The sequence below is a fragment of the Homarus americanus genome, unplaced genomic scaffold (assembly GCF_018991925.1).
Source record: "Homarus americanus isolate GMGI-L3 unplaced genomic scaffold, GMGI_Hamer_2.0 scaffold11794, whole genome shotgun sequence".
NCBI classification, from domain to species: domain Eukaryota; kingdom Metazoa; phylum Arthropoda; class Malacostraca; order Decapoda; family Nephropidae; genus Homarus; species Homarus americanus.
Window position 1 is genome coordinate 1,365,099 of NW_024739301.1, and position 12,494 is coordinate 1,377,592.

A 12,494-nucleotide genomic window follows, 5' to 3' on the forward strand; every position below is an offset into this window, starting at 1 on the left:
TGGGCGTCTGTCTGTAGCAGCCATCCGTCGCGCATCTCTCCTCCGCTGCTCCCTTTCCCGCGCTTTTTTATTTGTGTTTTTAACTAACAAAACACAAGATCTTTTCGTTGAGTGTAAGTGTGTCTGTGACTTGTAGGTTGAAGGATAAGCGTCTGGTAGCGTGTGGATTGAAGGAGACGCGACACTTGGGGGGGGGGTAGTTTGTTGACAAGTGAGGTAGTTAAGTTTCTCTCTCTCTCTCTAGTAACTCGTCTGACCATAGGATGTAATAAGTGCACCAGTATTTTGGCTGCCATTGTCTACTTCCATTGTTACACGCCTTGCCTCACTTCCCTCTTATCTTATCATACCTTCCTTCTTCCCTTCTCCTCCACATTTCCTCCTCCTTCCCCTCCCTTTTTTTCTTCTACATCGCACTCCTTCCCTCCCTCTCTCCCTCTTATCTTCCCACACCTTCCTCCATCACGCTACCTCCCTCCTTCTCGTCTCCTCCATCACACTCCTTCCCTCCCTCCCGTCTCCGCCATCACACTCCCACCCTCCCTCTCATCTTCCCCTTTCTTCTCCCTTCTCGTCTCCACCACACACACAGGGCGTGACGACCTGCCAGTGCACAGGATCACACACTAAACTCCCCTCAGTCCCCCCTGATTATTTAAGCGATCAACACCCTTTCCAGACGTCTATGGATACGGTGTCCGATGCTCACTTGTTCTGTGTACTCCTCGCAGTGTTGTTCGCTTCCCTTTAACGTAAGAACATACGAATGGAGGAAACTGTAGCGGCCCTATTGGCCGCTACAATTTCCTCCATTTGTATGTTCATTCCAGCGTATTAGAGTAAATGATGATGTTTGGTAATTTGTTCCACTCATCCACTATTCTATTTCCAAATCAATGTTTACCTATCTCGCGCCTAAATCTAAATTTGTCTAATTTAAAACATTTTTACGAGTTAGCTCCTGGTTGGATAGTTTGAGTACCTTTGTTATATCACATTTGTTTAGCCCTGACTTCCATTTATACACCTCGATCATATCGCCCCTCACTCTTCGTCTCTTGAGGGAGTGCAAATTAAGATGTTTTAACCTGTCCCTGTACTCAAGGTTTCTAATGCCCGGTGTTAGTCTTGTTATCCTCCTCTGTATGCTTTCTGGGGATTCAATATCCATTCTGTAGTACTGTGACCAGAGCTGAACTGCGTAATTCAAGTGATGTCTCACAAGCGCAAGATATGTTCTTGCGTAAATAAAGAAAACTAGACTAATTAGCGCTTAACTAGAAGTAAATAGGATTTTCTTTGACGAAAATAAAAGACGTTAGGCTAAAGAATTAACGATTTATATTAAACGAGAGAACAGGCAGGGTGTAGAGATGCTTCCAGGACCATAGATGACAGACACACTATGTATACAGTAGATCACCATTGTGTTCAGGGTATATGGATCATGCTAAGGGTTCCTTCTTACACACACACACACACAGAGGTATACTGTATGCATGAACGGTAGGATTGTTCAGTAAGTAGTGATACAAGTTCCATACCTGGAGATTCATTATTAATGTTAAGAGAATAAGAGAGAAAAGACAAGTTCAAAACACGTCCTCTCCTACATCAGCGAGTTACCTTATTGTTTCAGCCAATCACCTTTATTTTAGATAGTTTTCATAAACAATAGTATTGCCTAAACATCATCGATCTCAAAATCAAATAAAGAACTCAAGTTTGTTTGGCGGTTCAGTAACTTGGCGACAAACACACCAAATGACCCAACGAGCACATCAAGGTCGCCCTGTGTCGCGTGCAACAGTTTGTGGCTGATGCAAAAAATTACCTGCAGTCATGATAGATTTAATGATGAGTCAAGAGGCAGCATCGCTGACACCATAGACACGACCGATGAGAGGCCAAGCTGACGTAACTCTCCGTGAAGGTCGTCCCCTGACAGCCAGAGACATTACTGAACCTTGCGGGACCTGAGTGGAAACAGCTCACACTATTATTTATGACGAATTGGTTTACGGAAGGGGAGCAGCTCGTTGGGGACCTCGGGTGTTATCAGGCGAACAAAAAATAAATCGCGTGCACATTTGTCAGCAATAAAAGTATCAATTTGTCGTCAACTGGACTTTCTGGATCGTGTATCACCTCCGCCAACACCTAGATATAACATGTCAAGGCTCACACGGGGAGGCCACCGCCCAGAGAAGCGTATTGGCGCCATTAATGATCACTTTGTACCCAGACTGTACACCAGAGGACAGACTGTTTCAAAAATTCCTGTTCCCATGTTGTAAAATACCGCTGCGAGTCGAACTCTTAGAGCAGCTTTATATGTATTTCCTATAACTAGAAATTGTTTTTGTCGCCATTTGAGTGATGAGTGGACCAGAAACACGACACAGAGGAAGGTTGTCTTAAGTGTTTTGGCTGCCACTAGTGTGTTGAGTTAGAGACATTATCGTATCTTGAGTTCAGGGAAAATTAACTTGGGAAACTTTGAGCCTGAGGACGCTGCTTGTGTGTGTGTCTCCTGTACCAGTGGCGGTGAGAAGGCTTACCTCAGTCTACCTTCCTCTGTGGCACACCTCTCCCTCCCCCATACCAGCACCCTTATCCCTCCTCCTTATCTACGCCTTCCCTTCTCTTCCCCATTACGAACACCCTCCCCCCTCCCTTTCCTCTGCAACCTTCCTTCTCATCATCTTATCCACACCCTCCCCCTCACTCTAGCACCCTCCTCTTACCCCCTCCCCTCCTTCCAGCAGCCCCGTCTCTCCAGAACCCTCCCCTCCCCATCCAGAGAGAGAGAGAGCAGGTGGTGGCAGAGAGCAGAGAGAGCAGGAGAGAGAGTAGAGCAGAGAGAGAGAGCTCACCCAGATCACCTCCACCTGTGTGAGGCTTGTTTGCAGCCCCTGCCTCCCTGCCCTACAACCCCACCCATGAAGTTTGGAAATGTAAATCCCCTCTCTCTCTCTCTCTCTCTCTCTCTCTCTCAGTTCGAGATGAGAAGATTACACCTCCATAAAGGGAATTTTCTTGGAATTTCTTAAGACAATGTGTTAAGGAGGTTGATGTGGGAGGGTAGAGGAGGAGGAGGTTGATGTGGGGGGTAGAGGAGGAGTGAGGTTGATGGGGGGAGGAGGAGGAGGTTGATGTGGGGGTAGAGGAGGAGGAGGTTGATGTGGGGGTAGAGGAGAGGAGGTTGGTGTGGGGAGGGTAGAGGAGGAGGAGGTTACGGGAGGTGGGGTAGTGGAGGAGGAGGGAGGAGGTTGGTGTGGGAAGGTAGAGGAGGAGGAGGTTGGGAGGGTAGAGAGGAGGAGGTTGGATGTGGGAGAGGGTCGAGGAGGAGGAGGTTGATGTGGGGGTAGAGGAGGAGTAGTTTGATGTGAAGGTAGAGGAGGAGGGAGGAGGGAGGTGATGTGGGGGTGAGTGAGAGGAGTTTAATGTGGGAAGGTAGAGGAGGAGGAGGAGTGTGATGTGGGAAGGTTGGGTGTGATAGTAGTGGCGTAAGTGGAGGTTGCTATGGAGTAAATTTAGTGGAGTAACATATTTTTATGGCTCGGCTCACAGGTTCATCTGGGGCAGTAATGGTTCCGTGCGCCTTTATTACTGCCAGTGTTGGAGATGAAATGTTAATAGTGCCAATTTTTACAGCTTTTGCAACTTTTATGTTATGAGTGTTATGATGTTATGTTATGGTGTGTGTTATGGTGTGTGTTATGATGGTGTTATGGTGTGTGTGTGTGTGTGTGTGTGTGTGTGTGTGTGTGTGTGTGTGTGTGTGTGTGTGTGTGTGTGTGTGTATAAAAGATCCTTTGTGCAACTCTAACTAATATCTGTGCCATTATAGTAGTGACGAATGTACCAATAATTACTGTAACTAGCCACTGTAATACGATCCAATGGCACATTAACCACTGTACCACTATACCATTATCCATTGTACCATTATCCATTGTACCATTAACCACTATACCATTAACCACTACCATTATCCACTGTACCATTAACCACTGTACCATTAACCATTGTACCATTAATCATTGTACCGTTAACCACTGTACCATTAACCATTGTACCATTAACCACTGTACCATTAACCATTGTACCATTAACCTCTATACCATTAACCACTACCATTATCCCCTGTACCATTAACCACTGTACCATTAACCATTGTACCATTAACTATTGTACCGTTCACCAATGTACCATTAACCATTGTACCATTAACTATTGTACCATTAACCACTGTACCATTAACCATTGTACCATTAACCACTATACCATTAACCACTATCATTATCCACTGTACCATTAACCACTGTACCATTAACCATTGTACCATTAACCATTGTACCGTTAACCACTGTACCATTAACCACTATACCATTAACCACTACCATTATCCACTGTACCATTAACCATTGTACCATTAACCATTGTACCGTTAACCACTGTACCGTTAACCACTGCACCATTAACCATTGTACCATTAACCACTACCCATTAACCACTGTACCATTAACCATTGTACCATTAATCATTGTACCGTTAACCACTGTACCATTAACCATTGTACCATTAACCACTATACCATTAACCACTACCATTATCCACTGTACCATTATCCACTGTACCATTAACCATTGTACCGTTAACCATTGTACCGTTAACCACTGTACCATTAACCATTGTACCATTAACCACTATATCATTAACCACTACCATTATCCACTGTACCATTAACCATTGTACCATTAACCATTGTACCGTTAAACACTGTACCATTAACCATTGTACCATTAACCACTATACCATTAACCACTACCATTAACCACTGTGCCATTAACCATTGTACCGTTAACCACTGTACCATTAACCATTGTGCCATTAACCATTGTACCATTAACCATTGTACCGTTAACCACTGTACCATTAACCATTGTACCATTAACCACTGTACCACTAACCATTGTTGTTGTCTCCTGCAGGTGTGACGTCGTACAAGGTGGTGGCGCCCGCCCACTACACCGCCCTCCGAGGACCCCTTACTGTTGTGGTCTACCTCGTCCCCACACCCCCACCGTGAGTACACCCACCACACACCCACCCGTGACTTCCCCACCACACCTCTACCCGTGACTTCCCCACCACGCCCCCACCCTTGACTTCCCCACCACGCCCCCACCCGTGACTTCCCCACCACGCCCCACCCGTGACTTCCCACCACGCCCCCAGCAATTCCGTGCTCCCCACCACGCCCCCCACCCGTGACTTCCACCACGCCCCCACCCGTGACTTCCCCCACCACGCCCCCACCCGTGACTTCCACCACGCCCCCACCCGTGACTTCCACCACGCCCCCACCCGTGACTTCCCCCACCACGCCCCCACCCGTGACTCCCACCACGCCCCCCACCCGTGACTTCCCCACCACGCCCCCACCCGTGACTTCCCCCACCACGCCCCCCAAGTGTTCCGTGGATCTTCCCCACCACGCCCCCAGCAATTCCGTGATCTCCCTACTCCGCCCCCAATTTGTGACTTCCCTGTACCCCTGCCCCCACCCGTGACTTCCACCACGCCCCCACCCAAAGACTTTCCACCACGCCTCACCCGTGACTTTCCCACCACGCCCCCCACCCGTGACTCCCCAACTGCCCTGCACCCCGTGACTCCCCAACCCGCCCCCACCCGTGACCCCCACCCCGCTCCCCCACCTCGTGATCTCCCCTACCACAAGTCCCCACCCGTGACTTCCACCACGCCCCACCCGTGACTTCCCCCACCACGCCCCCACCCTGCAGACTTCCCCCACTCCACGACCCCACCTGTGATCTCCCCCACCACATCCCCACCTGTGAAAGTACTCCCACACCCCCACTATGAGTACCCCCACACCCCCTACTATGAGTGCCCCCACCTTCTCCAACTGTAATAATCTCTACCGCATTTAGACAAGATATAAATTATGTTCAAATAACATGTATGTGCGACTTAGACGAAATGTATCGACACACAATAATATCATTATCACACACGCATTAATAATATCATCAATAATATCATCAATAATAATAATAATACACACGCACGCGGTTTGTATCAAGGTAATATTACGCCAACATAAACTCTCTCTCTCTCTCTCTCTCTCTCTCTCTCTCGCTGGGTATTCGAATACATTTTTAAAGGAATTTAAAAATTATAGACTGGAGCCTAGAATGTAACATATGTGAAGTGATAACTATAATAGAAAAAATTATGTCAATACTGCGCTACTCAGCCATTATCGTCTCGTTACTATCGACCGGGGAACTCTGTCTTGTAATAACTTGTACGTAAATCAGCTTGGGTGGGCGATTTTTCTCTGTTTAAATTACAAGTTTCTCGTGACTGGATTTCTATTCATATTATGGATTACTCATTTGCAGGAAAAAAAAACCATTGTTGTAATTGTTATTATTAGTAGTGTGATTTGTGAACTCATGTCAAGGTTTTGTGGGGTGAGGTTAGTTCAGGTTGTGGCTAGGCTCGTATACGCCGCCCAAACCATCTATCTCCCAGGACACTCCCAGGGGTATGGCGGCAGAGATATCTATCCAGGAATTTATACTACCAAATATGTCCTGGATTATTATTATTATTATTATTTTTAATTGTATACTCAATTTGAGGGGTCGGGGAGTTTTCAGTCCTGTATTGTTCAATTGAAAGGTACAGTACATCCAATATTTTTACAAGATGCGTAATGTAAATTGTAAGGTCCGGTTTTACTTCTGAGTTTTACCTTTATTTTACATCTTACGTCTTAGTAGTATGAATTTAGCTTTGTACTATTTGGTGTAATGTTAAAGTGATAGTCTGGTAACAGAGGTCTTTACTTAGTATGAAAACAAATTTTGTTTGGTTCTCAGTTTTCAGTTTTCGTTGTGAATGTATTGGTGCCGCCTCAGTCTGTTTCCTCAACCTGATTTGAGAAGCTTTATTTTATATTCTGGGAATCCTATAATGCTGGTTTTAGTTAATATAGTACGGTAATTAAAACACATTGTACTCTAAACCCTCTCCCCCCCCCTTCCACACCCCCCCTTCCACATCCCCCTTCCACACTCCCTCCCTTCCACACACTCCCCCGTGCCCTCGGTCACTTTACTATGGCACGGTTAAGTATATTCATCATGAGGACTACCGTGTTCTATCAAATATTTGCCTTACAACCATACGAGTGTTTGTGTCTCACCCCCTGTGTGTGGTGTCTTACAGGACGGAGGTGCCGCTCTATACCTGGGACTTTGAGAACAACAAATCTGCCCTCCCGCTGAACACCTCATTCTCCGACCCCGAGGAGGACGACACCGACGATTACAACTTTAACAACAACTACTCTGCTGAGCCCTCCCAACCTCGGCGCCTCTACAACGATGGGGGAGGAGGAGGACGAGGAGGAGGACGAGGAGGAGGAAGAGGAGGAGGAGGAGGAGGAGGAGGAGGACCCCCACCAGACACGCCTACAGAACCTTTGATGCTGTCGTTGTTCGCGAAGGGGAGTGTCCGAGCCATCAAAACTTACCTGGTGAAGGAAGACCTGGACAAGAGGACCATGTTCTTCACCTGCGGGATGGTGGTACAGGGCGGCATTCACTTCTTAAGGTAGGTGCTCCTCCCTCCCGCACCTTCTGGTTAATTACTATACTGGGTGTGGTTAATATACTGGGTTAATAAACGTAGTTAACATACTGCTGGACATTGTTTGGGGGTGTTTAACCTCGTGTACGTAGTTAATTTAGTGTATATAGTTAACTTAGTATATGTGGTTGACCCAGTGTACGTGGTTAACCAAGTGTATGTTGTTAACCTAATGTACGTGGCTAACCTGGTGTACGTGGTTAACCTGGTGTTCGTGGATAACTTGGTGTACGTGGTTGCAGGTTGGAGCGGGGGTCACAGGTGGTGGCCGAGAGTGGGGCGGTGGAGGTGTCGTGGCCCGCCATGGTGATCACTGTTCCTCGCCGCGTGGAGACCTACAGTACCCCTATCAGTGTTAATATCAGGTGTGTGTGTGTGTGTGTTGGAGATGTTGCTCACACATCTGTAACATAACCAGTAGTTGTTCCTCTTCACCATGGTAACCTTCTCCCCAGTACTGTTTACTTTGCCAGACTGATACAATACTTTACATTTATTGCTTTGTTTAGGTAAGTCATTATTGTATAGTGTGGGAAGTGGTACATTATTTATGTATTTACTTTTATTAAATAATTGTTTTACTGTGGTGGTGTTGTTCAGTGTGTCTGTAGTGTTTATTAACGGTGGTGTGTGTTGCTGCAGGTTCACGCAGTCTAATTGTCGGGCCATTAGCTCCATCACCTTCACCACGTGGGTGGACCTCCTCTACCACGGTGTACCGGTGACCGAGGCCGACGCCGAGGACAACTTCACCGCCACACTCACCACCACTACCATCACGCCCTCGTTCAGGCAGCGTGACAAGAGACCCTGGTCTTTCCTTCAACACAAACTGGAAAATTCTCTACGGCGACGCCGAAGCAGGAGGAACAAAGAGCTTGCCATACGCAAAAAGATAAAAAGGAAAAACAGACGAGCAAAGAGAAAGATGAGGAGAAGACGGGGGAAAAAAGACGCTTATCAGAGGTACTGGGATTGGATAGGGAGGCACCGTCGGGCGCTAGTGGAGGGGGAGGAGGAGGCGGAGCTTCCTGCCCGGATGTTTGTGAGGTCCTCAGGGGCGCGGGTGATGCAGGTGAGGAGTAAGCCCCTGGTGACGTTCTACGAACTTGCGTACCACACTGTGCAGTTCCCCTGCAACACGGTGGGCCCCGCTGGACTCTACAGCATCAGGATCAACACCAACGTTCCCACCAGGCCCGTGGTGGCCTCTTCCGCGTTGTTCCCGGTGAGTGTAGTGTAGTGTCCTGTCGTGTGTGTGTGTGTGTCGCTGTTCACATCTCTCCCTTGAGCTGCACGGTGACAGGTGCTGTATATCACTCTCTATCCTCTACACCACAAAAAAGGTCTCAGGAGACTCGTCACTCTAGTGGCTGAAACCATCAAACACCAAAATTAATTTGTGATAAACATTTAACAAGACATTAAAAAAGTGTGTACTTAAGTGACAATAGAGAAAATTAAGTATAACACACATGAATGAACATACTTTTTGGAGTATAAAGAATATTCACGTGTCTGTTAAATGCCTTTTCGTCCTAATTTTACACAAGAATCATCAGTTTACTTTTCTTTATACAAACCTTGAAATAATTAATTTCCTGTTATCTGCATTAAACTTGTCTGTAAGTTGAAAATGTCTTTATATTTCTCACACACACGAGACAACGTTGGTGAGTCATGACACACACAGACACTTGTATAGGTCGTGGTGATGCTTGTTCAGGGGCGATTTTTCTTCAACATGGTGACTCTGGTTGTTAGTAGAGGTCAAAGGTCAGGAGGTGGTGGTTTGACATCGACTGTAGAATTAATTTTACTGAGAAATCATAATGTTCTTCTCTTCCAGTTCTTACTTGGGAGACTGACTGTGACTGGTGGAAACACTGGGTTGTGACTTATAAATTGAAATTAGACCCATTACAATGTATCACTCGTTGGTGTTTTGTACTGCAGGTGGTGTGGAGCGATTTGTTTACACTACACGTGCAGGCCTCCAACCTCAATCCATGTATTGGGTCCATCGGCGTGCAGGTGACGTATCCCTCGTGCATCGGCGACACCGACAAGGTGAGGCTGTACGCCAGGATCAGGGCCAACGTCACCTCCGCCAGCCCGCCCATTTACGAGAAGTGAGTACAGCATCTCTCTCTCTCTCTCTCTGTCTCACTTTAAGTAGTTTTCAATTTTTTAGGGAGGATAGCCCACCCGGGCACAGGTCGTCGACCCACAACTGGGTCGGGTGTGCCTTTTTTATATTAATTATAAAACATTCGTAGTCATCATGATGCAATTTACAAAATGTTTATTTACCTTAAGGCAAAAGTTTCTCGTTATTCTTAACAATCTTCATGTCTTGAGGCTCGTGTTTCGCAAACGTCACGAGTGAAATAAGTCGAGTGCTGTGTCGGTCACACTGCCTCCTGGTGTAGGCCACTGTCCATGGGACCCACTTTTTCACGTGAAAGATGGCAGCCAACAGGGTCCTGGTGGTTTAACCCGTAAGCATCACTGTCTTTTTTCTCGTAACTGTGGATGAGAGTATCTAGTTATGGTGGCGGCCTACTACACCGTCAGCAACATTCCGCCATACTTGTGTCGTAGATGAGTGCTCGTGTCATTACTTGGAGGGAAAACTACACCTGTGTTCCTCCCCCACCAGATACTTGGCGGAGTACCGGGTCAGGAAGCCAATGACGACGGCGGAGTTCTCGTGTGACCTCTTCAAGCAGGAGGCAACTGACTACTGCTTCGTATACGTCAACACGGCCGAGAAGAAGGTGGTGTCAGAGGTCAGGAGGAAGTGTGTGCCCTTCTACAAGCCCAAAGGTGAGTGTACAGGTAGTGTAGTTGCAGCATTGTGTAACGTGGTGTGTCGGGTGTGTGTGCCGTATTATGAAACCAACGTTAATGTTGACTTTTGGACGTATTTCCAGTGCAGTGCTTGATTATATTTAGTATATTAATGTTAGTAAGGAACAAGATAATTTCCAAGTCATATCAGAGCTAGCGTAGTATTGCAGATATTAATACCGGGAACACGTCACGCCACACCACGCCACACCACACCACACCACACAGGGAAGAGTTACACCGACGTCTTCAAGTACGCAAACGTTGCATCTTGCTCTACTCTATTATCACCCATAAAAAATATGTATATATGTTTCGTAATAATGTGCTAAAATGTGTAGTATGTTAAGCGTTGATATAAAATGGCATCTTTGGATTCATCTAAATCTAAATACTATGGTAGTATATTTTTTTTTAAAGATTATAAAAGGTCGATAATTTGAGCTCTTATCTGTGTTACGCTGATTTATTTATTTGGTTATTACACCTTAAATAAGAAAACAGAAAATATAATCTGCATCCCGCCCAGTTTTAGCCAGTGTACTTGATGAGAGAATACTGAACAAGGACTGGGCAGACTCAGAAAAATTATCAGCACTTGAAAAAATTATCCTAAAGTAAAAAATCCAGGCGAAGTACTGTTAGACTCCAGCCTCATCAGGGTATTGTTACAGGTACCAGACGGTGTAAATACATTGTTGTTTATTTGCTTGTATATAAATTTTAAGATTTTTATTCAACCTAAACATAACCTAACCCAACCCAACCCGTAACAAAATGCCCCCTAATATTAAAAACTCCATATAGCTCAGGGCCTATAAATTGTACCTTCAACCCGTGGCTCAGGCTTCGTAACGTCCACGGTAATGTTTACAAAGTGTCGTATAGATGCCAGTGTAATTTCAGGCTGGAAAGAGACACTAATTAAAAAAGTTTCCATAACAAAGCCAGTATTTTATTCCAACTTTAATAGGAAGCATCGTTTTATTTATATCACTTAAGTCTCCAGAGTCATTAAGTGTTAAAAAAATAGAAGACAAAATTACCTGCGTCTGACGTGAACAAAGTATAATGTATTTGTTCGGGTGTTTTGTTAATCAATTTTATTTTTAGTATATTCCGTCGCTATGGATTTATTTATTTATTTATTTATTTATTTTAGAGAGAGAGAGAGAACGTACTGTACTGTACCATTAAGGACGAGCCAAAGTTGAAAGATAATGACGTTACACAGGAGGAGGGAGTGAGTACTGAGGGGTTGGCTGGGCTGGGTCTCGGAGGGGGAGGGAGGGTGCAGGGGTGAGAGGGGAAGAAGTACTGATAGAAAAAAAAGGGATTTATCAAAGTCTACCCCTCCTGCCCCTCTCTCCGTCCTTTGAAGCGATCACCAGCGGTATGGAAAACGGTAATAGCATCAGCGAGTCCCCCTCATTGGGTCTACGGGATTATATAACACTATGGCCTCTGTGCCCATATATTTCTTACGACAAATCATTACAGTATTAGCTACGATAAGTCAACTCTGTACCCGCCTTTACTGACTTGATAGATTCTGTTCTTCTCAGGTGAGGGAAGTTCCGCCTAGTGTGATTTGTGACTTTTGAACTCGGTGAATTTAAGGCACAGATTGGGACGTACCCAGTGTCGGTTGAAGACAAATCGATGACTGAAGTTGTGTTTTAGTTTTTTTCAGTCCAAGTTGATTAGCTTCTGCTCCCTGGGGTAGTTGGTTCCAATAACGTGGGGTGTATTTTGAATTGAGGTTGTTTCTTGTGATTCTTTTAAACAGATATTACTTATAAACTTAACCTAACCTAACGATCTTAGAATATCTTATGGTTAGGTTAGATTGGTGCTGTATGTTAGGTTAGATAGATAGTTAGTGTGGGTAGGTGAGGTAGATACTGTAGATTAGGTTAGGTTGGCTGGGGCAGACTGCCATCATAAGA

At 45.6% G+C, this 12,494-nt stretch overlaps 1 protein-coding gene across 2 annotated transcripts in view; it reads left to right on the forward strand.

Moving 5' to 3' along the window:
* Positions 1–4,988: 4,988 nt before the first annotated feature.
* LOC121874504 overlaps positions 4,989–12,494 on the forward strand; it is a 45,741-nt gene continuing 38,235 nt past the window's right edge. For both annotated transcript variants that reach the window (XM_042378656.1, XM_042378657.1), the window contains exons 1-6: positions 4,989–5,091; positions 7,270–7,656; positions 7,935–8,057; positions 8,335–8,920; positions 9,649–9,824; positions 10,355–10,521. In XM_042378656.1, coding sequence (XP_042234590.1) covers positions 7,529–7,656; positions 7,935–8,057; positions 8,335–8,920; positions 9,649–9,824; positions 10,355–10,521 — 1,180 coding nt within the window. In that variant the 5' untranslated portion in view covers positions 4,989–5,091; positions 7,270–7,528. The remainder of the gene's footprint in view (positions 5,092–7,269; positions 7,657–7,934; positions 8,058–8,334; positions 8,921–9,648; positions 9,825–10,354; positions 10,522–12,494) is intronic.